General features: G+C 47.2%; 1 protein-coding gene across 2 annotated transcripts; it reads right to left on the reverse strand.

Moving 5' to 3' along the window:
- Positions 1-718: 718 nt before the first annotated feature.
- CSNK2A1 (casein kinase 2 alpha 1) lies at positions 719-23367 on the reverse strand. Of its 2 annotated transcripts, none has more exons than XM_059862322.1 (13): positions 23245-23367; positions 11351-11544; positions 10221-10332; positions 9221-9322; positions 8756-8806; positions 8002-8061; positions 7292-7375; positions 6787-6897; positions 5906-6007; positions 4906-5006; positions 4046-4194; positions 2696-2782; positions 719-2038 (listed from the first exon to the last, which is right to left on the reverse strand). In XM_059862322.1, the coding sequence occupies exons 2-13, from the start codon at positions 11449-11451 to the stop codon at positions 1923-1925; spliced, it is 1176 nt and encodes a 391-aa protein (XP_059718305.1). In that variant the 5' UTR covers positions 11452-11544; positions 23245-23367; the 3' UTR covers positions 719-1922. The 2 variants fall into 2 exon arrangements, with proteins under 2 accessions (XP_059718305.1, XP_059718306.1); XM_059862323.1 differs by lacking the exon at positions 23245-23367 and having other exon boundaries at positions 719-1058; positions 1886-2038.
- Positions 23368-26203: the final 2836 nt, after the last annotated feature.

The following is a 26203-nucleotide window of genomic DNA, read 5'->3' on the forward strand; positions in this document are numbered from 1 at the left end:
ACATCACTTTAGGATATAAAAGATTAAGTACAATGGATTTCCACTGGATGAAGGCATGGAGGAGAAAGCTATCCTGGTGTATGTGAAAAACCTCATCTCCCTGCTGGCAATCCTCACAGAAAGGGGCAGTGTTCCACGTTCCATAAATCAGTTTAATCCAGCCCACATGCCCCATGCTAAAATTAACTAAGCAACGTGGAAGCACATGTTCATCCTCTCCCTAGAACAGACGAGGGATGGGTGCCTGGGACAGGCAGGAGCTGCAGGCCAAGGCGTCAGCACCCACTAAGGAAGGTGAAGATCACTCAATGTCCACGGGAACAACTGCTGCAATGGCTTTGGGATGAGAGGTCACTGAAAGGGACAGGTGCCATTGTGCCTGCAGCCACACCAGCTGAGCCAGCCTAGCGTAAGGTGACTGAAAACAAGTCACAGAAATCCAGTGAGTTGCAACAGGCAAACAACTAATAATTGGTTCATCATCTCAATTCCCCACCATCATGGCTGAGACAGAAGAGGAGGGTTTTTTGTTATGGCAAAAGATCCTTCTCCCAGGAAATACTTTGGCTTTGTGACATCTGTGTAAGGCTTCTCTGCACTGCTCCCCATGGGTGTGACAGGGACATGGCCTGCCCAGGGCACATGTGGCTGTCACCACTCCTGTGTCAGTGTATGACTACCCCAGGGAGGCCTCTACACAGGGAACTTAAATCTAACCTCGATAAATAAAACCAAATGTTTATTTACACCAAAGAATTCCAACACTGGATCTTTCACATATGAAGGACAAAGTATATATACACAGCAAGGGGTAGCAGGGCTGTAACAAGGGTGCTTTTCCGTTGTCAATGATAATATTTGTCCACAATTACTGATCTACCATTTCAGTTTAAGTTAACGTCTCCTGGCTCCTTCCTCTCAGTGCATATTTACAAGACTGTGAGGTAACTGGTATTCTCACCACATGGCACGTGAGGGAGGGGATGGTGGGTGAAGATGTGGGATCGGACTTGGCGCAGTCTGATTTTTCCAGCTTTAAGTAGCCACCAGCTCGAAACCTATAGAAACAATTTAAAAACAATATACCCAATAACAAATTAATTCCAGAGATCCAAGCCAAGCACTGGCTGGAAGAACCCTCCATGAGAAAGGGGTTGATGAGAGCAGGGCTTACTCTACAGGAGCACCTGTCTCAGGAGGTGCCAAGGACTCCAACTGGATCAGTAACTTCATTTTTAAGACTAAAATTACATGCAAGGGGTGAGTGAGCATTCTGGTTGACTCCTAGGGAGACATTATCCAATCCAATTAGGGTTTTGGACGCTATCTGCACTTACTTCTTTTAAGCTTATCCCACCTCTCCCTACTGGAATTGTCTCCTCAGTGTACCCTGGCTGGGACATATGCAGGACATGGGGTTCAAGTGAGCGGTATTTTAAGAATCCCCTCCCCTGCCTCATGAAGACTTGGTTTGGTAGTCTCTGGAGAACAGCACAATCCCCCAAGGCTTGTGGAGGAGTAATGGTGGGAACATGAAGAGAAGAGATTTCCAGCAGGATGCAAGAGCTTGGAAATGCTGTTGATTCATCTTTGTTATTACATGAAGAGTTGTTTTGTTTTTTTGGGAGGGGTGGGGGGGGGAAAGAAAAACTGTCCAAGAAGTATTCCATCTGTAGGTATTTTCAGGGAATCCCCTGAGTTACGAAAAGTTCAAGTAAAAAAAGAAAAATCAGCCTATAATAATTTTGTATATAATGACTGAACTACTATAAATCCACAAGCAACAGTTCAGACACGGTGTCTCCAAAGCGTTCATCCCCTCCCTTCCCCTGCCAGGCACGAGCTGCGTCCTGAGGAGAGGTGGAGGGGGAAACCTCTTCCCCACCTGACTCAGCTCAGGCAGCAGGAGACAGAGCCCATCACTACTGCTGGGCGCCCGCAGCAGCTGGAACCGGCATCCCCAGGGTGGTGGTGGCAGAGATGACAGGTGAGCCTGCTAGAGGTCCAAGGGGTGAAGGTGTTGGCACTGAAGAAATCCCTGGAAGAGAGACAGGTAAGCAGGAATTAGAGTAAAAACAGCACACTGCTATCCAGGACAGCTTCTGAAGTCAAGTGGGAGCTTTGTGGGTCAGTTGTGTTTTCAGAGCTGCCAAAATAATTAAAGAGAGAAAGATCTGTCACTATTCTCTGCAGCTCTGGGACGGGCACAGATTTGCACACCCCTCAGTGTTACTGATGGGCAGATATGTGGCAGGATCACAGAATGGTTTGGGTTGAAAAGGTAATCTTAAAGCCCCTCTTGTTCCAACCCCCCTGCCATGGGCAGGGACACCTTCCACTAGACCAGGTTGCCCCAAGCCCTGTTCAACCTGGCCCTTAAACAATTTCAGGGATCTGACAGCCACAGCTTCTCTGGGCAGCCTGTACCAGTGGACTGTCCTTCAAGCTGCTGCCAGAAAATCAACTGCAAAGAACTTCTTAAAATCAGACCAGAAAAACAGGTCAGGCTGCCCAAGGCCTTACTTATCAGACTCTCCCACCCACTTTGCAGCTCTCCTTGCCCTTGTCCCCAGTCCTGGGAGATGACCCAACAACGCCCTGCTTGCTGAACTCTCCCTCCTGGTTCGTCCCCACCCACCCCACACATACAAATGCTTTAGGATCCCAAGCACCAAGGCGAGTTGGCAGAACTGACCTGACATCATGCTCGCACTGCTGACAGGAGTGCTGCCACCCGGCATGTTGGACGAGCCCATCCGAGCCTGGTCTTTCACAATGGGGTCTAGGAAGAGCACACTACCAGTAAGTGCTGTGTTGCCAGAGAGCTGCTGAGGCACACAGACTGCCTGTGGCCTCTGTGCTCAGCCAGTCCTGGCACTCTGCCTGTGCCAAATAACATCAACCACCATCTATTAAAATACAGACATTTCCACCAATGCCAGCGAGAAGCACACAAGAAGGTACCAAGGTCACATGATATCAGGAAAAATCAGCTAAATTATGTGATTTGGGGTTCAGCAGGACTGTGTGACAGGAAAAGACAAAGGTTATTATGGCAAAGTTGATCCTTCTGTGCTAAGCAACTGTGTAATTGCAGAAAGCCAAACCCAGAATATGGGTGCAGCAAGCAGAAAGATTATCACTGATTACAATCATGTGTCATGTCTCTATACACATCTTACATCTCTGTGAGCTGTCAGGTGTGTCACTAAAACTTGTCATCCATGAGAGGATCACAACTTACTAACTCTTGTTTTTCAGCTGCATGTAAATAAGGCTCTCATCTGAACAGGGACAACCCTTTCCTGCCTCCCAGGCCTTCTGTGTCAGACAAGGGAATTCCAAACTTTGCTGAGCTCAGCACTACGTGTATCTTTTTGTGAACACAAGTTAATGAACTGTTTGTCCAGCTCTCACATTCCAAGCTATGGGCTTCTCTAATGCTCATACTTGCAAAACATTTCCCTGGGATTTATCCAACAGGTATAACACAGATCAACACTCTTAATTACAGGGCAGCAGCTAAAAAAAAACCCCAAAACCAAGCCATTTGAGCAAATATTGACATTATGCATTGTTGCAGCTGCTTCAAACCCCCAGGTACCAGTATCTGTGAAAAACAGCAACCACTTAAAAGCATTTACTAGTGAAAGTAACATTTTTGCTTGCAAAATCAAGACCTGTATACAGCAGTAGCTAAGCAATTTAGCAACAGGAGTTAAAACACCTGTTTATCAACAAACCAGAATTCTCTGGGTTTATCCAAACAGAGGAATTCATGCACACCTGCAGAAAGCAACCCCAAGTCACATGATTCAGGTGACTTTCCTTGATATTACTTGCTGATTCATGGGCCTGACATGGGTACCCAACACTGATTCCTTGGCTGGTGGAGGTGGCACACAGAGACCAGCAGCCTCAGCTCCAGCACAAATATTTGCAGACCAGGCTTATGATTGTTGCCATTCTCAGCTCCCATCTGCACAAGCCATGGGAACAGAGATTTCCCAGAGGTAGAACTCTCAGGACAGCAGCTGATACTTACAGAAGTAGGGGTGTTCCATGGCTTCTCTTGCTGTGAGTCGTGACTGGTGATCATATCGCAGCAGCTTGTCTAAGAAATCCAGAGCTTCTGGACTCACCAGGTGTTGGTTCTCACTGTGGACAAAGCGCTCCCATCGCTTACGGGAGTGTCTGCAGGAAAACAGACCCAAATCAGGCCAGCCAGGGGACAGCAATGCCAAAATTCACTTTCTTAAGGAGCAAGAGCTGTGACAGATGTCCAGCCCTGAGGGGGAGGCTGCTGCTCTGTTCAACAGCCACGGGACTGAGACATTCCAGAACATGAAGCAGTGTCACTGTGTCTCCACGTGGTGGCACAGCAGCCACAGCCCCAGCACAGCCACCTCGGCCACCACAGCCCCTGCACGGCCCTGCCATGACCCCAGACAGCAGCAGGACTAATGCTCAGAATGAATTACAGGCCTAGAATTGCAGGTTCTGTCATCTCTTCTGCACCCAACATGAGTTCCTTTTATTTTAGTCCCACTATGAGGGGAAAAAAACATATAAATTCCATCTTTAGCAGCACCTGACTTTCTGCACTCTAATGCTGAGAAACACCATTTTGCTTTTTTCCCTCCAGACTGAAGAGAGCATTTGCCCTTCATGCTTTCTGCTCCAGTAGCTCCTTTATTGCCTGAATGACATTTAAAAACCTTTCCTCAGGTCCATTTCCATATAAAGGACTATGGAAAGCACTAGCAAAAGGGACCAAAGGCACAAAGTGTCAGTTCTCCAGAATCCTGGCTCCGATTTCTCCCACAAATTTTTGTTCATTTCAAGGTCTGTTGACAAAGCTGTAGCTGTCTGGATCTACCAAAGAGACTCCAGACCTTGGCTCACCTGCCCAAAATGTCATTGAAACGTGGATCCAGCTCAATGTTGTATTTGTCAATGTAGTCATACAGATCTTCTGTCCCCAGAACCTTGGCTATCCTCACCAGCTGGGAACAAACACAAAAACAAGTCACTGCAGTGAAGGTATGATAATACCAGAGCCTGCATGAAAATATAGCAGCACATTCCCATGGGAGCTGGAACCTGATCCCAGCAGTATGAATCAGAAGCCACAGGGTGAGCCTGTGGCTCTGGATTCCACGGCCACACAGTCCCAGGCATCAGGAACATGCCTCCACTCACAGCTGGAGCTCAGTACCCCAAGGCAGCCAGGAGGGAGCCACATACCCTAAAATTGCTAAACCTGAGACCCTGCAACACTACCGTCCTTAGCAGCACAAAAATATTCAAAACCAACAGAGGGGAAGGCAAGAATAACTGGTCAAAAAAAGCAGAAACTCTGGATCTTGCATGTGAAAGGTGAAGCACCACCCCAGAGAGCTCCAGAATAAAGGTTTGAGAATAGAAGATCCCTGTTCCAGAATATTTGCATGGCAGTCACATGCTGAGCATGTGATAAAGGTTTAAAAATAAAAATTCTGGCCTAAAGGCAACACAACAAAGATTTCAGAATCTGTATAAACCTGTACCAAATTCACAGTTTCTATACAGAGTGGGGGAGAGTGAGTAGTGGCAGGGGCTTTCCACATAACATAACCTCAAGAATAGTCAAACTATGTACTAGAACACACCAGCCTTAATATAACTATTTCTCAGCTTTTCCCAGACACCTACTGAGGAGCTCCTAAGTACAAAGCTCTATAAATCCATTTCTATTTAATTGGTTACATAATCTTGCACACTTGAGAAAAGGAATGTGGCTTCAAACTGAGCTAAGAAGCCATTAGAGAAAGGCTAAAAAATTCTCTGGATGACTCAACAGAAGCCTAAGCAGGAAACCTTCATGGTGCTAAGAGAACAGACATTGTACATGACCAGCTCTCACCTGATCATAGTTGTCATGGCCATGGAAAAATGGCTCCTTTCGGAATATCATACTAGCCAACATGCAACCCAAGCTCCACATATCCAGACTGTAATCATACATCTGTACAAAACCAGAAGGACAATTCAATTTCTAATGAATTAAGCAGAACAGACCTCCAAAACTAATAGGGTTCCCCCACCCCGCCAAGGTGATATAAACACAGCCATGCCATGCTGGAAACAAACTGAACTATCTTCATGTATCTTCATCCCTAAACCACTGTTCAGCTCAGTGTTCCAGTTACTCAGATTGGGATACAGCAATTAGCAGGACAGCAGGTATCCTAATTCCATCCCTGTCTGCCAGGATATTAAAAATCAGAGCTTTCTTCTATTTTCACTGCAGACTCCAATGTTATAAACCACTGAGAAATGTGTGTTGGAAAAGGAACAAACAACAAAAGGTGAGGACTCCCCAGGGTCCACAGACAGGTGAGGATGTGCTTTTTCCCAGAACCAGCATGGTCTGAAAGTCACCAGGAACACTGTGATTTCCATAATGCAAACTGCCATCAGATAAGGGGATGCTTTTATAGCTTAATTTAGAAGTTCATGCAGTACTTGCTGTTCCCACAGGGGCTTTGTTTCATTCCTGTACCTTACTGCAAACACAGCCTTGCGAAAAAAATATTCAACATTTGTGTTCCAAGATCAATAATGATAGTTCTGCAGCTCTTCCTCAGGTCCTGAGACTACTCATTTGTTTCTTTCATTCAGTAGCTTTATGGCCACTGCTTTCTGCCATACATTTTGGAACAGACTACCTTTAGCTTCAACTCTCTAGACACCTGAATTTTGGGTTTATTACCCAAGTCAATAAGAAGTCCTGGTAACTCTTACCTGATAATCTACAAGAAGTTCAGGTCCTTTGAAATATCTGGAAGCCACTCTGACATTGTACTCCTGGCCAGGGTGATAGAATTCAGCCAAACCCCAGTCTATTAGTCTAAGCTAAAAATGGTAGAAAACAAAGAAAAAAGGCTCAAGGGATGCTCCAGCTTACCACTGGCTGAATGACACAGGTGAACTTAGTATGAAGTTAATTTATTAGTCTTCCATTTTCAATTAATTTGATCAGAGTGTCTGGTTACATATTCTCCCAAAACCTTATCATCAAGCAGTCTAAATAAAATACCTCTCCTTACAACCCTGCCTGTGGGTTACATGTGACCAAGTAAAGCCTCGAAAAGCAGCACAATATTCTCATTTTACATTTGTCCACACAATTAAACAGTCCCCCTCAAAGAGATCTGCTAGCACCACTACACAGGAGTACCCGAAAGGGATCCCAGTTTGCTAAGAGGAAAGCAGGACCCCTCCCTGCCCCCAAGCCACCCCACACTACCTTTCTGTGCTCATGGTCAATCATGACATTGTGAGGTTTGACATCTCTGTGCATGATTCCCATGCTATGGCAGTAATCTAGAGCCTGCAGGTGAAAGGAACAGATGCTGGAGTCACAAAAATGTCTCAAGTTAATAATATACAAAAGTATTTCCACACATATCAAGTCTAACTAGATGACCAGACTGTCCAGTTCTAGATCCTGGACTAGACTCACCGATCACAGAAAGTGCTTCTAGACCCCCCTCCTAAAGAGAGGTCCCAGCAAAACAAGTTTCTTGACTTTACTTCATGTGCTTCCTCATAAAAATTGGAATTTCAGAGTCTCTAAGAGCATAGTTACTAGGCATTAATGATCACACAAGCCCCCTTTCTCCAGACTTCAAAGGAGAAATTACTTAGTTCAGAAGAATAGATGAAGACATTTGACTAACATTATATATGAGCACAAACCCAGCCAGTAACAGCTCACAGTTTTCTTTTTTCAGAGGCTACATGTACTCCTGATTTAGGATTTTTAGGTATCTCAATGTACCAAAATGCTGAAAAACAGATACTGACTTGATATTTTTCTGCCCAATTCTTCCATGGACTCTCCTTCCCTTAGTGATATGATGTTACTATCATCAGTGACATGAGAACCATCTCTACAGGATTAGCTGAGAGCAAATACTAGAAATAAACCAACAAAACAGCAAAACACCAACTTACCTTCAAAATCTCATACATGTAGAATCGAATATCATAATCTGTTAATGTCTGGTATAATTGCTGTGGGACACAAACACATCATGTCAGTGTTTTAACATCCAAAAAAAAACCTGTTCTGGGCTCCTGGCATTCCCCAAACCCATTTGAAGATACAGTCCAAGTTTCTCAACTTTCTCTGATCCCACACCTGACTCTGATCAGTCTATTCCTCTCCCTTTGCAAATCCCATACATAGTTTACTTCCAGCTCTGCTCAGACAGCACATCCTGGTTCCTGTCACTATCTCCCTCTGGTTGTACCCACCCAGCACAAGCATGATGGATGGCATAGCACAGATTTCTTCTTCTGAGGCAGGTCAGTATGAAGGGACAAAGAAACATTTAAATCCCCATTCCCAGGAGTATGGAAGGCCACAGAAACAGCTGTCCACATTTAAAGTGGTTCCAGTAAATAGTTGTACACATAAAAGCCAAACGCCTCAAAAACACAGGCACTGATGGGCCACAAGGTAACAGATTCATTTGCTCCCAAGGTTAAATACCTCTTGGAATCTGAGTTCTCATCTTGTAACTTTTGTGGCAAAATGGTACTGATGGGCTAATTAAAAACTTCTGTCACAAATGCATTTACCTTTAAAAGCATTTCCTATGCTGGAAGAAAATGCCTGTCCTAGGCACTTGCCCTTCCCCAGGAAGACAGTATGAGTGGTTTTCAAACACAAAAAAAAAAAGAGAAGTCACATCCTATACTGTACCTTAAAGTCTGTGTTGTTTACATGTTCAAAAACCAGAGCGGGTGTTCGAGACTGAAACAGAAAAAAAGTATTCAGCCACATTATGTTTCCACTTAGGATAATGAATTGCATCTTTTTTTTTCTACTAAAATGACACAAAATCCCTCTGCCTTGGACATATTTATGATTCCCCTCAGACAGAGAGAGCAGAGTCTAAGCCCATAGCCTCCAGCAGCACTGTTTGCAGAGCAAATTAACTTGTCTCAGCTCACTGGTATCTCTTCCTCACAGAGTGAGGGGCTGGAGGGACGTGTGGGGGAAGGGCCCTCTAAAAGAAGTTTATCAGATTAAGAGCTGATCTGATCAGTCAATTCAAAAGCAGGATTTAAGAGCAAGGCAAAACAAAAAGCCAGGTCAGAGCTGAAATCAAACAGAGCAATTTCACCCTTAACCCCAGTGTACCCCTTGAGTTTCTCCCTTACTCACCACAGGATCTTTTACTATATCTGCAAGAGTGATTATATTGGGACCGCCTCGCAAGTTCTCTAAGATCTTGATTTCACGCTTGATTTTCTTCTTTTTAACAGGCTGAAGAATAAAAACCCAAAGTGTAAGATAAAGCCCTGCAGTAAAGTGAGGCTAATAGCTCAACAGCCAGATGACAACACCCAGGTGACTGCAGATCAGCAAAATATATTGAAACATTTGCAATTTAACCTGAGTATGCATCACACCAGTAAGGGCTCAAATATCTGCTGTCTCCTTTCTAACCACACAACCCTGACAGCTACAGACAATAATTCCAAGTGAAGGAGTGGCTGGAAGATGGCATTTTTTAAAAAAGCTCTCTGAACATAATCTGATAGGCCAAGAGGAAATGGCCTCAAGTAATGCCAGGAAAAATTTCTTCACAGAAAGGGTTGTCAATACCTGGAACAGGCTGCTCCAGTGGTGAGGACACCATCCTTTAACATATTTAAAAGATGTGGCACCTGGGGACATGAATGCTGGGGTGTTGACTGGACTTGATGATCTTTGAGTGCTTTTCCAACCCTAACAGTTCTGTGATACTCCAAGACTTCTTAACTGGCATGTGGCAAAAGTTTAACCGTGAGAAGTCCGTGGGCTATTGGAGGGTCACTTAATGAAGGCCAAGGCCATGACAGCTTGCCAGGACACCAGCACTTAGAGAAGCTGAGAATTTTGTAGTCAGCTGCTGAAATGTTGCTTAGTTCCAAGTGAAAAGGTGTTGCACATCAGGGCTTCTTTAAGACAGAGCCTAATTCCTTACAGGTAGAGATCTGACTTAACTGCAGGGCTTACTTATATCAGGAGGCTCAAAACCACAGCCTGTTTCACTGAGTGACACTCCAAAGCCAGGCTTTAAGGATTTCAGTTTTAGAACATCAAAAAGCCCTTTCTGGCCTCCTGATCACCTCAAGACAGATTTTATCTTTTGCCCAATCCCCAGCTTGAGAATTCTCACCTTGAGAATTTTAACAACTACTTTTTCGTTATTTGTAATGTTGATGGCTTCAAATACTTCACTGTATTTGCCTCGGCCTAATTTTCGAACTAGCTGGTAGTCATCTTGATTTCTGTGGAGAGAAAAGGTTAGAGTTCCAAAGGGCTCAGTCATTTCCATTACAATTTATAAACTGCTCCTTAACACTCAACCACTGCCTCACTTCACAGACAAAGGGGATTAACTAGTGCCTTACCTCTCCTGAACCAGATGATTTAAGAACTAGGAGAGAAACAGGGAGCTTCTATTTGCCCAAGACAGATTCAATCCAAAAGTATATGGACTGAAAGCCCAGCTATGCATTTCATCATTAGCAAACTTGAACTATCCTTTCCCTCTATATTTGGAAGCTCCTTTTTTCCTTGTTATAATGCTGGTAAAATTTGACAAAGCCGGTACAAAGGAAAATCTAAGTGCAAGGCTGTTTAAAAACAATCTGGGCACAAAGCAGGACTTATGCTCAGACAACTGTGTACATTCCAGAAACTGGGAACTGCACAGCTGAGGGCAGAACTCTGTCTGGGCCCTCCATATCCCAGCAGGAACGCAGAGCTATGAACCTGCCACCACTGCTGTCTGATTCTGGGACACTTTAGTCATGAGCTCAATTTAGACACCTCCTTCCTTCAAAGAGAGGCAGCCATGTCTTTTCCAGACACTTGCAGAGAGCTGAGCAACAAGTCATAAAATAGCATGTACCTATTTAAGTCTGTGGAGTTTCTTCACTTATCCAAGTCAGCAGCAACTTCAGTTTGAAACTCTTTTCATTTCTTTTCAGCCCTGCACTCAGGACTGGATTGTTTCAGAAACAGATTTTCTTCCCTCTGAAAGGCTATGTTTCTCAACTACCTGGCAAAACTTCTTCAAACTTTTAAGGAAGCTGCTATAAATGTTCTTCCACAACTGGGAATTTAAAAGTTTGGTAAGAAATATTTTTTTGAAGCGAAGTTGCGATCCTTTCCCTTGCCATCTGCCAAGAAGTGTGGAAAAGCCTCACGCAGCACAGTTGCCTGAACTCCCCAAGTACCACTATGCAGGATCCACAGGGACTGATCCTGGTGCAGGGACATCCAGAGGCAGCCCAGACTTACCCCCACTCAACAACGTGAGACTCATAGTCCCAGTACTCCCGGGGTCTGTGTGTGTTCACATCCGTGTAAACTCTGGCCCTGCTCGGCACGGGTCCCGACATATCAGACAGCTTGGCAGGCGGAAGCGAGATGTGAAATCAGAGGCGACCTGGTCTGCAGTGCTGACAGAGGAGAAAGGCCTCAGATTCCTCCACCTGCAGACAGAACATAAACCAGAGGTTAAATTCTCAAGGTACTTCATAAGTGTTTAAGTTAATCATTAAAAGCTGCTGCAAAGGCTAGAGCCTGCCCAGTCGCAGGCCTGGGATTTCTCGAAAGCCATTTGTCTGCTCTCCCTCACACTGCTCTCCCTAGGACTGGTTCCTAGCAAACCAACATGCTGACCTGGTAATTTTCAGCACCTTGTTTCCAGCTGCTGGTTGTAGAGGTAGCTTTCCAAAAGGAAAGAATGCCATGTGCTCTGTATCTGCAGACAGATCCCCTTCTTTCGACTGCAGACTGAAAGCAACAGCTACAGGCTGCACTCGCACACCCATCAGAAGTCTTGGGCCATCCAATGTAACAAAATCAACTCTGCTGGGATGGAAACCAGCTTTAGTAACAACTTCCTACAGTAAAAGCATTAAATTTGACTGTCCAAAAGACAGCAGCATCTGTGTTGGATTATGATGTTTCATTCAAACATGAAAGAAGTGCACTGGTGCAAGGGTCTGAAGATGTTCCTTTGCATTCTGCTTGCCCAAAGAACCTCCAATCCTTCCTCCTTCCAAGGCAATTTTTGCAAAGCTTCTTATAAGTTTCATTGAGACTGGTCAAAGTCACTCAAAAGAAAGTTACTGTATGTCAGAGACAAACACTGTATCTTTACCCTATATGTCTGAATACTTTTATCATCCATCTGAATATTTAGGACAGTAGTAACTCACTGCAGTTTTGTATCAATATTGTCCTACCCAAGATAAATGTGGTGCTTTTACATATCTCAAATCTTTCACAAAGAGAAGTTAACACCCTTTTAGATGTTTAAATACAAGAATCCCCATGTCAGCTTTCAAAATAACTTACAAGAAAGGGAGCTGTACTGGAGCAGGGAAGAGCATTGTTTGGTGTGTGGCAGCACGTGGCAGGGCCATACAGCCCTGTGTATGTGCTTGAACAGTGGGCAACACTGTTATCTAAACTAATACACTTATTTGCTGTGCCAGTCTTATCCCTTCAGAGAAAATGGGCAACTGCCAGCCTGCAGAAGGAAGTAACAGCCCCATTAATCACACATTAATGAGAAAGACCAAGAAATCTGCTCGGAGCAATTGGCTTAAGCTACTGGGACACGTCACAACAGAAGAAAACTCTAGAAGCAAAATCCTGCTCTACAGGCGAAGTCCTGTTGTTTATTTGAGGTCTGCAGCAATTCAGCTCTTGTGAGGACCCAGCAAGACATACTGGCTGTGAAGATGGCAGAGGACCTGGGGGACACAGGTCTGATGTCCTTCATCGTGTCATACAACCTGACCAGCAGCTGGTCCTGCTTCCAGAGGCAGAAGAGCATGCAAGGGCTCTCTGACACAGACAAAGCCTCCTTAGATGGGACAGAGCTCAGCACTGGGATCTTTTTTGACCTACTGACACACAAATGATGTTGGTGGTAGCTTCAGGTAGACAGGGTTGCAGTAATCCAGTCCAAAGGGTAAACAGGGATACAGCACTATCCCAAAATCCACTATGGAAGGGTGACTGAGGCCTTAGACCCATAAAAGCAGGATGAGGCACTTCAGCTGCGTGTCCAGCTAATGGAAGAATATGAAGCATTCCTCAAAATATAATAAGTCTATTCCTAGATAAAATGCTAGTCCTCTCACAAAATACAATTTCAGAAGATGAGGCAGCAATCATCTAAGACCTCAAAGCATTTATGTGGCATGACTCAGACACTTAGAAATTAGATGTCCCCAGGCATTACTAGAGCATGCAAGTTTACTAGAACAGTTTAGTACAGTGAAATTTATTAGATTTCAAAGTTCAATCACTGTGTTTGTGTTTCTTCTCACTCCCTGTGCTTCTAGCAGAAGATGCACTGGCCCATTTCCTCTGCCCAATACTTCTTGTGAAGGAATTAACTGAACTCATACATGTCTCAGATGACTTAGCAATTTTAATTTTTCAGCACAATCCAGTATAAATAAAGCACACGTGACTGCTCCCCTCACCCAGCTTAGCAAGATCAGTTTCAGCACAAAAAAAGGAAAAATCAATCACATTATCTAAAGATAGATCAAATTTCACAGTGGCTATTTTTTGTCACATAGCTCTAGCCTAGCTCAAGCAGCACATTGTAACAGGCTGCTCAGAGAAGGGCTTTTTCAGGAAATCATCAACTGCAGCTTCTAAGAATGGCACACAATGTCTATTTATGAGGGTAGGTATTATTGTCTACTATTCTTTACACAGGAAGGGGAGAGAATCTGCACAGATAACTAAATTTTAAAGCAAACAGAGTTACAGACATACACAAACTTACCCTGCCTGAAAGCTGCTCACTCTCTCCTCAAAATTGCCAAGGAATTTGTATAGATTTCTGCCTTCAGTGCCCCTGGAGGGGGATTATTTTGCACTGGATCCAAGCTCTTTGGCAGAAGGGAATGACACAAATAAGGACAGATAATGGGGACAGGTGTTGACATGCAAGCATCAGTTGAGCCTGCAGTTTTAAAGCAGAAAAATCTGCAGTATGAGCAGCGATTGCACCTAGAAAATGGCCCTGAGCTTGTTATAAAGGATGAGTTCTATTTCTGCAGAATCCAAACAAGTTTTGTCATTTATTAATTCCTGTATTGATGACAGAATCATAGAATAATTTATATTGGGAGAGTCTGCTCAACATCACCTAATCAAAGTAGATGTGGTGAGATCAGGGTCCAGTGTAGCCTTGAGCATCTTCAGAAACAACATTAAAATTTTAATTTCTTTGGTAGAGAAGTCTTTAACTAGGAAACAATCATGAGCTTTTAGGCAATGTACCAGAGGTCACAAAGAGAGGAAGACAAAGCTCCCAACCACAGTCTGACAAGCTGTACACTGCCAAGGCCTGCCTGTGCAAGGACACAGAGCAGGGCTTCTCAATCAGCCCCTGTGGTGACACCCCTTGGACAGATACCACCCAAAAGGGCTCACGTGACAGCTACAGCAAAGGAACACCATGCCAAAGTTTCACTGTTGGCTTCTCCCACACAGGCCTGTCCCCAAAAATGCCGTTGGACTATCAACAAACTGATAATTAGCTGATTTCTTACACAGCAGCCTTATCAAGAGGAACCCTGCTCATCCCAGACAAGAACAGAGCCAAACACAGCTCCTGTCCTGCTGACAGACTCCAGTGAAGTACCCAGAGCCCCAGCCCAGAGACAAATAACTGTGCTGCCATCATATAGGAATTTTTTAATTGGAAGGCCTGCTAATTAAAAAAGATCAGTTCTTAAAAGTTTGAATTCTTTTAACAGTAGCCTGTTGTCTGAACAGCTTGGCAAGCTTAGACATTTTGTGCCTGAAGGTTCAATAAAATAGTAAAAAGCCTCTCAGTGTTTGACTGAGAGGCTTTTAAAAACATTTTAATCTAAACTAGTTACAAACCTCCTCAGTTTTGAGAAGGGATGTTATCATCCTTACAATGCACTCTAATTCTAAGGGCAACCAAGCCCCCATGGAGAATTTGATAATTTGTGAAGGATCCATACTTATAGCACCTACTCCAATTAGTACAGGAATTTCCGATACCCTCTGTCCTTCCAGATGCATGCACTTAGAGCAAGTAGCAACAAAACACAGCTAAGAAATCCATGCAGATTAGTTTCTGAGAAACACACCTACTTCGCCTCGAGTAAAATTTGCCTTTTTTTTTTTTTTAGTTCAGAATAACTGAGATACTGGAATGACTTTTTTTTCTCCTTTTAAATGGAAATGTTCTTGGCATGGAACCTCTCTCAAGCAGTTACTCATTCAGAACTTAAAACCTATGAAGTTGCCCCAGTATGATGCAGCACTTATACAGGCTCCCAGTGAGCTGAAAGCCAAGAGCTTCCCAGAAGACTGGTGTCCCAAGGAACTCACAAGTGCTATCCAAGTGATGACCTTTGTGGATAAGGTTTGGAGTATAAATAATGTACCCAAGAACTCAAACACCGCTTGACACTGGCTTCCCTGTGGATTGCTGTTAACAGCACGCCTTGCCCTCAGTGTGAACACTATATTGCCAGGAAGATCCAAGTTCATTCAGAGAGAGTGGAGTGAACCCAGAAAACCTTGTTCAACACTACATAATCCTGGTTATTCCCGATGACCCACCTGAACTCTGCTTCAGTGAGCCCACAGCAGTCCCAAAGGAGCAAAACAGGTCCTGAACTACAGCAAGCTGAACTTGAAGAGCCAAGAAAACATTTCTGTAGCATTATGAATTCCACACAAGCTCACCTTCCTCTTGAGGAGAAAGCAAAGTGGACAGATTGGCCAAACAGGTCTAGAGCCTTTCCTCTCACTTCTACTTTCCCCATGTAAGCTCATTACAGTGGTGATTGTGCCAGCCTAAGATTGTAAACAAGCTGAGACAGCAGCGGGTTTGTTGCGAGAGAAGAAAAGCTCTGTCAGTGGAGAAGAGCAGAATTACAGCGCAGAGTCTGGAATCGAAAGGTTATTCACCTTCTTTTATCTACAACTGCAAGTGAGATGTTACCTTTCATAGCAGAAAGCTTAAACCAAGCCTCTAAATCATGAGTGTAAAACGTGATTTGGTAGGGTGAGCAAGAATTACAATTATCAGATAAAATTGTTGATGATTTCCTTCACATAGCCCTGTAATCCTCCCAGGGAAGTGCACTTGCTCCTTCAGAGTTTGGAGAATATTTAATACTGGAAAAACACTGAAATTAAAAAATCAAGACATGCCTAAATATTACAGTACTGCCTGCTGGCAGTCAACATCAGTCAACACCCAGCTTACTTTTAAAAGAAATAATAGTAATCAACTTCATTTAAAAATATGCTCCATCTCTCAAAAGAAACCTGATTTGTGTGTTCTCAGGATGCTGAAACTTCAGCAATACAAGTACGGAACAAATGACCTCCAGAAGTCCCTTGCAACCTATATTTTTCTAAGATTTTACAGCTAAAATAGAAACAAGCCTGGATTAACAAAATTGACAATTTATATCCTTTCCTGAAGATCACTTCCCTACTAAAGGGACAACATCGACAGAAAAGCAGATTTTAAAATTTGAGTTAAAAAAAAAAAACAACTTAGGCTTGAAATCAAACTTTTCTCTGGGTATTGTTTTGGAACAGCACAGTCTGATTTAACTGCATTTTCCACTAAAATTATTTTCCAGATTTCTTTTAAAAAGCTGGTTGTGTCTGACAGTAAAGAAATAACAAACGATAATGTAATGACCTCAACATTCCCTTAAAAAAACCCCATGAACTGCTGTGATTAATTCAAAACAAGACATGGCCAGTCTGCAGGGAAAGCAGTCGACAGGTTTAGTTATACTGGAAGAAACATCTTGGAGTAATTCTGCACTAGAAATATCCTAAATTTAGATTGGCTCTTCCTACATCAGCTCCACTGATTCCTCTCTAAATCCTCACGATTCTTGCCAATGAAGAAGTCATCCTCTGTAATGAGGATCACAATCTATATGGAAGCCACAGGAATGGTTTTACTGTAACTCCATGTTTTATGATACTCTCCAGTCTTGGGGAAAACTTCACTGTCCCACTTTCCCACCTCAGAAAGCAGCGTGTAACATGTCTGTCACCCTCCAGGATGCCCTGGCAGTGGCTCTGGTGCCACACATTCTCCTGGCAGAAGGTCTGTCATGCTTTGTCTTCCTTTTCTTTCAGATCTCTAAAAGCTGAATTTTAGCAGAGCTCACACGAACCCTCTATGGGTCTCCAGCATCTCAGCCTGGTTGGACATCTGTCCTTTGCCAAACATCAGTGCTGGCAACAGAACATGGACCTGGGGCAGAACACTGGGATCACCTCCAGCAGCAGTGACAGGCATTCCATGCAGACAATTCCCCAAGATCACCAACACTATTATTTTCAGAGCTAAGTTAGTCAACAGCACATGGAGCAAAGGGAAAGACCCCAAAACACAAAGACCCCAAAGCTGACCTTGGGTGAGGCCATGTAGCCACAGAGGGCAGCAACATCAGCAAGACACCCAAGCCCCAGCAGCTGAGTGCAGGCTCTGCCTCTTTCCCATGCCTGCAGCTTCTGCCACCACTCCCAGCACCCATAAACCCAGTGGATATCCTCAGTGCCAGTGCCACGGACTCCTGCCACAGCCCGATAAAAATGGCTGCAATATAACCAGGCACTGCCAAACCAACTTGTCTGCACACACACACCAAACAGAAACCAACAACAAAATTCTTCTGCTTGAACCTCTTCCCCAAACTGACAGTTCAGGCTGAGCAGGGAATGCAGGAAAGGTGGGGGGATTTTCTTTGGAGGAATATCCCTTCAGGTCTGCCCTAAAGCCAAAGCAATACTTCAACAGGAAGCAGTTACTTTTTCTTCCAAGAGCACTAACAAAACTAAATCTCCTACTGCTGGAGCTTTGGACAGTATTCCAGTTACCAAAACTACAGTTTCTGAGACCCCAGCAACACTAGGGAACTCTTCCTGGAGGCTCACAAAGGTGAATGTTTCAGCAGCACTGTGGGCTGACATCAGGTTCCACTGGCAGCATCCTCTGGAAAGTTCTACCTCCCTAATTGCTGCTAAGTGACACAGTTGTTTTCCTCATTAATTAGTAGGCACAGAGTACTGCCAGGACAATCATTCAGCTGATTTGACTCCTATGGGTCATGTACAGAGAGGGATTTAGGCAGAACTCAGAAAACTGACCTGTACCAACCATCTGTAAAAGTTACAGCTTTAATTGATCTGATCATGCAACTCCTAGAGGCAGGAACAATTACCAGAGTCAAAGGATAAACTAGAGGACACTGCCTGTAACTATTTCTTCAGGAAATCCCTATGACCAGCTGTTCCATGGAGCAGGCAATGCACTACAAACCATCTCTAACCCTCAGCCAGCATGAGGGTTAGAGCAGGCTCAGCAAGAGGCACCCAGTGCAAACCCCTGCCAGCAAGTGAAGCTCTGACATAATTCTCTAAAAATTTATCATTATTAACACAAGATGAAACTAGCTACCAGCATTCCAAGAATCAAATGGAAAAAAACTCCAGCTATTAAACTCCAGCAATCAGCACTCTCCTTCACACCTTACAAGCCCCCAGTAAAGCCATTGTGCCAAAACTCGTAACTTAATTTGTAAGCTCAGTTGAAATTAATCTAGATGCTGCAGAGTGAGGAAAAAGCCCTCTTTTTCCTTCTGGAGTACAACCAAGCGTGGAAGAAAGGCTGGAATTCAACAGCACATTGGTAACAGAGAAACCTGTGAAAAAGGCTGCAAGAGAAGGAACACTGCAGGAGCTCTTGCTTTTCTAGACTGGAAATTAATTTGTTGTGCGCGTCCACGCTCATCCATTTTCTGAACACTAAAAATAAAGACTTTCTGACAACTCACACGCACATGTGCAAATATGCTCTGAGAAAATGCCTTCTCCAAAGGCTTTGGTAACAACAGGGAGAGGCACCTTTTCAGCTCCCTGGACACACAAGAGGATTTGGGGCCACTTCTTCCCACCACAGGAAGACCTCTCCCACCCAGGGAAAGCAAGTTCTGGCACGTAATGCTGTATTAGCACGCTGGATTCTCCCTGAACTTGGCTTAATTAAAAGAGGACTAATTTAGCCTTTGGTTGTTCCAGAAGGTGCAAGGGCAGAGCCTACTTCTCTGCAAAAACAGAGTGAGTAACTTCAATTTTCTAGGTCTTCTGTTAACACTTCAGACTATCCAATGGGAAACCTGCAGCCAAACTCTTGCCTTGACTCAAAGTTGTTTTCCATCTAGCACATAATTTATTCACCTCTCACATGAAATAAATTGCCATAATATGATGCAGCCATTACACAGGCAGGAGCTGGACAGCCTGCTTTAGAAACCACCTCCCTGTAAACGGTAATATTAATTAAAAAATAGAACTCAGTAAGGAGGACATAACCTAAATCTCAGAACTCAACTCCATGGAAAATTAAAATTATTGAAGTTGTAACCTTCCAAATGTGAGTCTGTGGTGGTACCAAGTCCACAAAGAACTCCAAGCTTCCCTTCTGCTCTTCAGCCTCCCAAAGCAGCAGCATGAAATGGATAATAAAACCATTTGTCCAAAACAGGAGCAGATGAGACTTGGGCCAGGCTCATGTTGCTGCTTCTCTACTGGACTCCTAACCAGAAATATCCATGAACCACTGATCCCATGACCACATCAACAATCCCACTTTTCATCAGTCTTTTCTACCAATATGTAAGCTTGGCACCTTGATGGAAAAAGGGACCAAAAACCAGCTTGGAAAAACTCTACATTCAGCAACAGCACTAACACCAGCTCAAAAAGCTGCAGCCTCCTCTTCCAAACAGTTTTTTCAGGTTCAAAGGAGAACTCCCTTTCTCCAATTACATTCTGTAAATTCCAGGGAAGTCAGCTCTTGGAAGCCCCTGGAAAGAGATATCCAAGCTTAGAAAAATTATCCAAGAGCTGTCTTGCAGCAAATGTTTGTAGCCAGACTAAGTCAAGGCAGTGTTTCCTGATCCTAAAATCTTGGGATTTTTTTCCCCCTCTCAAGACCCTTATGGAACAATAAGATCTAAGATGGCAACAATCTCATGCAAAGAGTTCTAAAACAGTTATTTTAATGTAAGCAATTCCATAATGGAGGAACGGTGGAGGTGACAGGTCTGGTAACCCAGAAATAAATCCCTGCCTCTTCAGAAATGTGACACTAAATTAATCACACCACCACAATGTCACCCATTTGCTTCTCCTGTCTTCCTTTCCCTTATTCCTCAGAGGACATGAGGAAAGACAAAGAGAAAATTAGTTCTGTAAGGAGAAAATGGAGAAGAACTGAAATGGAAGTGTAAGGACACCCACCATTTAATAAAATTGGGAAAAGCTGAGTACATGTCCCTTTCATCAGAGCAGAAAGTTTCTTCCTCTACAACTCCACAAATCTATAACCACCTTTCAACATCTTTTACACCCTGAGATTCCTACTACCAACACATTCCATGCTGATGAACCTAATCTGCATTACTTGAAAATGCCCCAAATATCAAACTCTTAAGTCTTTCCATGTCTCACTGTCAAGAAATGGCATTTTACCAAGTCAATTCCCAATCCCAGGTTTGCATCTTCATTCTCACATCTCACCAGCTTTTTTCAAGCAAACAAGTACCATCAACTGCCCCTGCACAAACCTCAACAACCTTAATGTCATGCAACATTCCTTATGCAATTTCCTCTGCATTTGCTAGAACCTACTGCCAATTTTATTATCGCTCTTTTCCAAAGAGCCATATTCCCAACATCCAACAAACCTCACTTTCCCTCCATCAATGAAACCAAGAGCCCTGTCAAACAAAGAAAACCTATTCTGACCCTCCCACTTGGAAGTGTCCGCTTTCTCCTCCAACATCTACCTCTCACCACATCTGCCCATGCTCTGTGCTTCACCCAGGCACATCACCCAGATCTTCAGCTGCTTGAGTTTTTGCTTCTTTGCTGCAGCCAAAAACAAGACTATGTTCCCTTCCTCAACCCTGCTTCAACTCCCTGTAGGCAGCAGCTGACTGGCCAAGCTCTCTGCTCTGAGTCCAGGACATGCACACCCAACTCTACCACCACACACACTGGGAACAAGACAGCAAATTTCATTAACACCAAAAATTATGTTTCCAGGTATCGACATAAATCACTAGAGAAAGGTGAAATAATGGAAACTTCTCCACATTGGCAAGATGAAAGGAAAGGATCACTGCCTACCACCAAAGATGGACATTCTTCATGCTCAGGGAAAGGTCTGGACCTTTACAATTACAATTTACCTTCCTTGTCTGAAGTCATCCAAAGAGAACAGGGATTGCAGCCACAAGGCACAGGCAGATCTGCTGAGTGCAGAGCACTGCCTGCCCTGTACCTGGGATCAGACATCCCAATCCCAATTTCCAGCTTCCAGTTACAGACACAGTGTGCCTCCACAGAGCCTGTGCTGTAGGAAATGGAACATTACCCTAATCCCAGTTTTAGGGCTAATTAAGGAACCGATAAAGCTTCACACTTTCCCCAAATCTTGCCTTGAGTCTTCCCAAGCTCACTCTCTCCTCTCCTAGCAGAAACTTTGCCCTTTTCTACATCACACCAAACCAGCAATCACAGGATGAGCGATTCCTCTGCCCCAGCTGATGATGCACCCAGAATCCACCCTGGATTCACATCCAACACCCAGGCTGGCTGGCAGGATGGCACAAGCCCCAACTCTGAGTCTGAATAATTTGAGCAATTCTGTTTCAGAAAAGAGAGTGTGTTCAAAGAACAAAGAAATCACTCCCAGCCCCAAGCAGAAATGCTGGGTGTCCACTTGAGTTCCTCTGAACAGTTGCCACTGTGCCCAGTCTCCTCTGGCAGGGGCTCTTCCCGACCCATTTGTAGGGTGCACCCAGGATTGACCTCCCACGAGGAGCCAGGTGAGCACATGGCACAGCCTTCTCCAGGGACACGTGCCCAGTTTCAAAGCCTGGCACCAGGGTCAGTGCAAGAGCAGCTCCGCACGGCCCCAGCCCAGTGTCAGGTTTGGGCAACACAAATCTCAAATCATGAGACCCCTCTCAGGGGTACTAGGGGCTGGAAGTGACCCACAAAGAACACTGAGACCAACTCCAGGCCCTGCACAGGACACGCCAGCAATCCCACCCTGTGCCCGAGAACCTTGTCCAAATGCTCCTTGAACTCTGTCAGGCCTGGGGCCATTATCACTGCCCTGGGGAACCTGTTTCAGTCTCCATCCACCCTCTGGGTGAAAAACCTTTTCCTAACATCCAACCTAAACCACCTGCACACAGCAACACGTCACTCCCCCAGGTCCTGCAACCATCACCCGAGACCACTGATCAGTGCCTGCCCCTCTACTTTGCTTAAATATTCACAATCCAAACTTTATTTGTTTTACCTAAAACCCTCAGTAAGAAAAAATTAAAAGATCTGACACACACGGGGTTCCACAATCTTATCTTACCCCTCTCTTACAAACCACATTTTAACAACAGACCACTGCTCTCGGTCCCAAGGCACAATTAACTAAATTACAGCGGAGGCAAGACTGACCACCACTGCTTCCACAGACTGGTGTGGAAAGCCGTGAGAACGACCTTCCCCTCCACCCAGAAAGGCCCAGATCGGAGTCCCTGCGCAGCCGGGGGTGGCAGAGAGCACTAACAGGCCTTTCCATGCCCCTCCGCATCTCCCCGCTTCTCCGGGCAGGGCGGGGAAGAGGCAAGATCGAGCAATTTAAGTAAATAACACCTACACGGCCCGAAGGTGCGAGCTGGGAGAGCTGGGGGAGGGGACGGCTCCCGTTCCGCGGGGCTCTGCCCTTCCTGCGCGGCCGAGGGCGGCCCCGCACCGGGCTGGGGGCAGCGGGGCGGCCCCTCCACCGTCCCTGCCCGCTCCCCCCGGGGACTCGGAGACCCTCCGAGGGCAGCAGGCGGCGGGCCGTGCCCTTTCCGCCGCACCGGACCCGCCCGCTCTGCCCGCTCCCCCTCAGCGCCGCCGCGGCCCCACTCTCCTGAGGGGCAGCCGCGACCCCCCGGCCCACACCGCGCCCGCGGCGGGGGGGCGGAGGAGCTCAGGAGGCGCAGCGGCGCCTCCCCCCCGCCGCCCGCTCCGCCCGCCACCGCCGCGGGGCCCCGCTTGGGCGCCGGAGCCGCCGGTACCTGGCGCGGCCGCTACCGCCGCCGCCGCCGCCGCACACAGACAATATGGCGGAGGCACAAGGCTCGGCCGCCGCCGCAGGGACCAGAGCGAGGCGCGCCGGAAACGGAAACCGCGCTGGCCCCGCCACGCGCGGCGGGGGCGTGCGCAGAGAAGGGTGGAGCACGCCGCGGGGGGCTATGGGAGTTGTAGTCCACGACGGTGGCGGTGGTGTGCGAAGGCCACAGGTTTGTTCCCACTCCGTGTCCAGGTGTGTCCCCGTGAATCGCGGGAAGGTGGTGGGGTCCGTGTCGGCCTCCGCAGTGCCGGCGAGAGGCCCGACCGTGAGCGGTGGCCGCTTGGGCCTAGCCCCTCTGCGGGGCTGTGTGCAGGACCCGCCGCCAGGGGGGGACTGTGGCCTGCGGAGGTGCCCCGGTACCGGCACTGCCCCTGGCCCCTTCATTGGCCCCGGTACCGGTCCTTGCCCCGGTCTTTCCCACGCCCTTCCACGGTCCTCTTCTGGCCCTTACACAGTCCTGTCCCTGCCGTTCTTCAGCCTTTCTCTGGCCCTTCCATCAGCCCTTTCCCAGCCCTTCCACCGGCCCGGCCCCGGCCCTTCCAGACCCCGGGGCCGCCGCAGAGCTGTGGGGTCACGCCCGGCGTGTGGGCGCTGTTCATGGAAGGGGCTTATCCTTCTGCTGAGCCGGCAGCCAGGCCAGCAACCAGGCCAAGCCTTGACCTAGTCCAGCGCCCCATGACCTTCTCTCCCTGCCTTTCACCTTTTTAGCCCAATTTCTTGCCGTGCAGCCCAGGACATCACTTTTTCCCCAAAGGACAGGCTGGAGCGAATGGTCCACCGACCCATCTGGCACAGGCTGAGCTGGGGGAGACCCCGAGGTGGAGGAAAGGCATCCAGGTTCAGCCTGAGGTTGAGCAGGAGCCTGGGCTCAGGGCATGCTCGGACCAGGGCTAGCTGGGGACATGCAGCCCTGGGCTGATCACCATCCTCCCACCATGTCCAGGCTCTGGCTCGAGCTGTGAGCCAGCCTGGAGGGGAAGGAGTTGTGCTGACCTATGCCTGCACCCCTATGACCACCCCCCCCCGATCTCCCCATGCCTTTCAGAAGGAAGCCAGCCTAGCCCCACCTCACCTCGACCTTATGGACAGCCAAGCACGGCCAGGCTTCGCCCCACTTCCCTCCCGGTGTGGGAGTCTCCCCCAGGGGAGGCCGCTGGCCCAAAGCTCGCAGCCCCTCACCCCGGGTCACTCCCATTAGGTAAAGGAGCAGCTCGTCCTGGCGGGGGTATCTCCCTCTCGCGCTTTCCTTGTATTGTACAGGCCTGGGTCATCGAGGAAATCTTACAGGTCCTTCTGCTGCCGAGTGGTCACGGGGGAAGCCCAGCCCCCTTCCCCCCATTGTCAGCGGCCGGGCCGTATCCTCGCTCCAAGCCCCGGCCCCTAAAAATAGCTCTTTGTCAGGCGATTGTTCCGACACCTTCGCGGTGGCATTGACGTGGGCCGGAGCGGGAGAGCGGTGGGGTAGGTGGAGGGGAAGGGCTGGAGGTCCCCCCTGGGAGCACTCTGAGGATTTGCTGCTGATAACGGCCCCTGTTGTGGGGAAATGGGCTCCCAGCGCGAGGCACGGTGCCGAAGGCCTTCCCGTGCCGCTGCTGCCTGCTGGTCACCTCTCCCCCACCTGCTCGAGCCTCCTGCCAGCCCCACACCACCCTGGGTCACCAAGCGGGGAAAGGGTCTCCCCAGGGCACATGGGGGGATGGAGCCCTCCCAAGATCCCAGTTCAGATCCTGCAGGGTGGGGTCGAGCCCTGACCCCCCCAAACCGGCTCTCTGGGGTGTCCCTGCCCTGTTCACCCCATTGGGGCTAGGGCAGGCAGGGGCACCCCTGTGGGCATGGGGCTGCTGGTGTGTGGGAAAGCCACATTTTGAAGGGTTTAAGGCCATCCCTGAAGCACTGTTCCTGCCCTGAGCATCTGCAGGCATTCCCTGCAGTGAGACCTTTTCCCAGCCCCTCTTAGAGCCCCATCTCCAACCATGGTGCCTGTTTGATTGAGTATGGGCCCTGCAGTGGGATCCCAGGGAGGCGGCACCACTGCAGGGCTCGTGCTGGGAAAGGGGCTGTGCAATGGAGATATCCTGAGACAGCCCCCTCCCTTGTCATCCCCTGCCACCCACTGCCAGCTGAAGGTGACAACCCCCCCGGGCCCTCTCCTGCCCAGCCACCCCAGCTGCAGAAATAGGATTTTATTTCCCATGAAGAGGTTTGGATTAAAATAACCTCCTGGCCCAGATCCCTTTTTTCTGATGTGGCTGGAGATGTTTGCCCACAGCCCTGCTGGGTATCCAAACCTTGACCCTCCAGGCTGCTGTCCCCATAGTGGGGACAGGCCTGTCCTCTGCCTGGCCTTCAGGGACATATCCTCTCCCAGCCATGCCTGGCCTCACTGACTCAGAGCCTCTGGCCCTGCTCACTTGCTGTCCACAGGCTGAGCTGAGCCCCCAGGGCTGCTGGCCGTGGGGCAGGGCACAGGGCCAGCCCTGCTCTGATTACCCCCAGCATTTTTTCCTTTTTCTTCCTTAATTTACTGAGGGCTAAATCCAAATATTACAACTTCCCCTCCGCACCGCTGGTTACGCAGGCGGCCCCGGCCGGGCATTGTCTTATTGTTTGCAGAGGGAAGCTCCAGCGGGAGATTAACCTGGCGTTCACCCCGCGCCACGGCCTCACACCCTGTCCCTGCTGCAGGGCCCATGTCCCCAGGGACCCCAGCTGGCACGAGGTCCCAGCAGGGAGAACAGCTCTGAGGGCTCCTGTGCATGGGGGGGACATGGCGGGGTGGTGGCAACCCTGCAGCAGCGCCCACTGCACCCCTGGGATATGTGGGACCTTGGGGCATTCTCGCTGTGCATCCCTCATGATGGTGAGGATCTGGCAGGTGTCTTGGGGGTCTCAGGAAGACCCTT

Source organism: Haemorhous mexicanus, chromosome 18, assembly GCF_027477595.1.
Source record: "Haemorhous mexicanus isolate bHaeMex1 chromosome 18, bHaeMex1.pri, whole genome shotgun sequence".
Lineage (NCBI taxonomy): Eukaryota > Metazoa > Chordata > Aves > Passeriformes > Fringillidae > Haemorhous > Haemorhous mexicanus.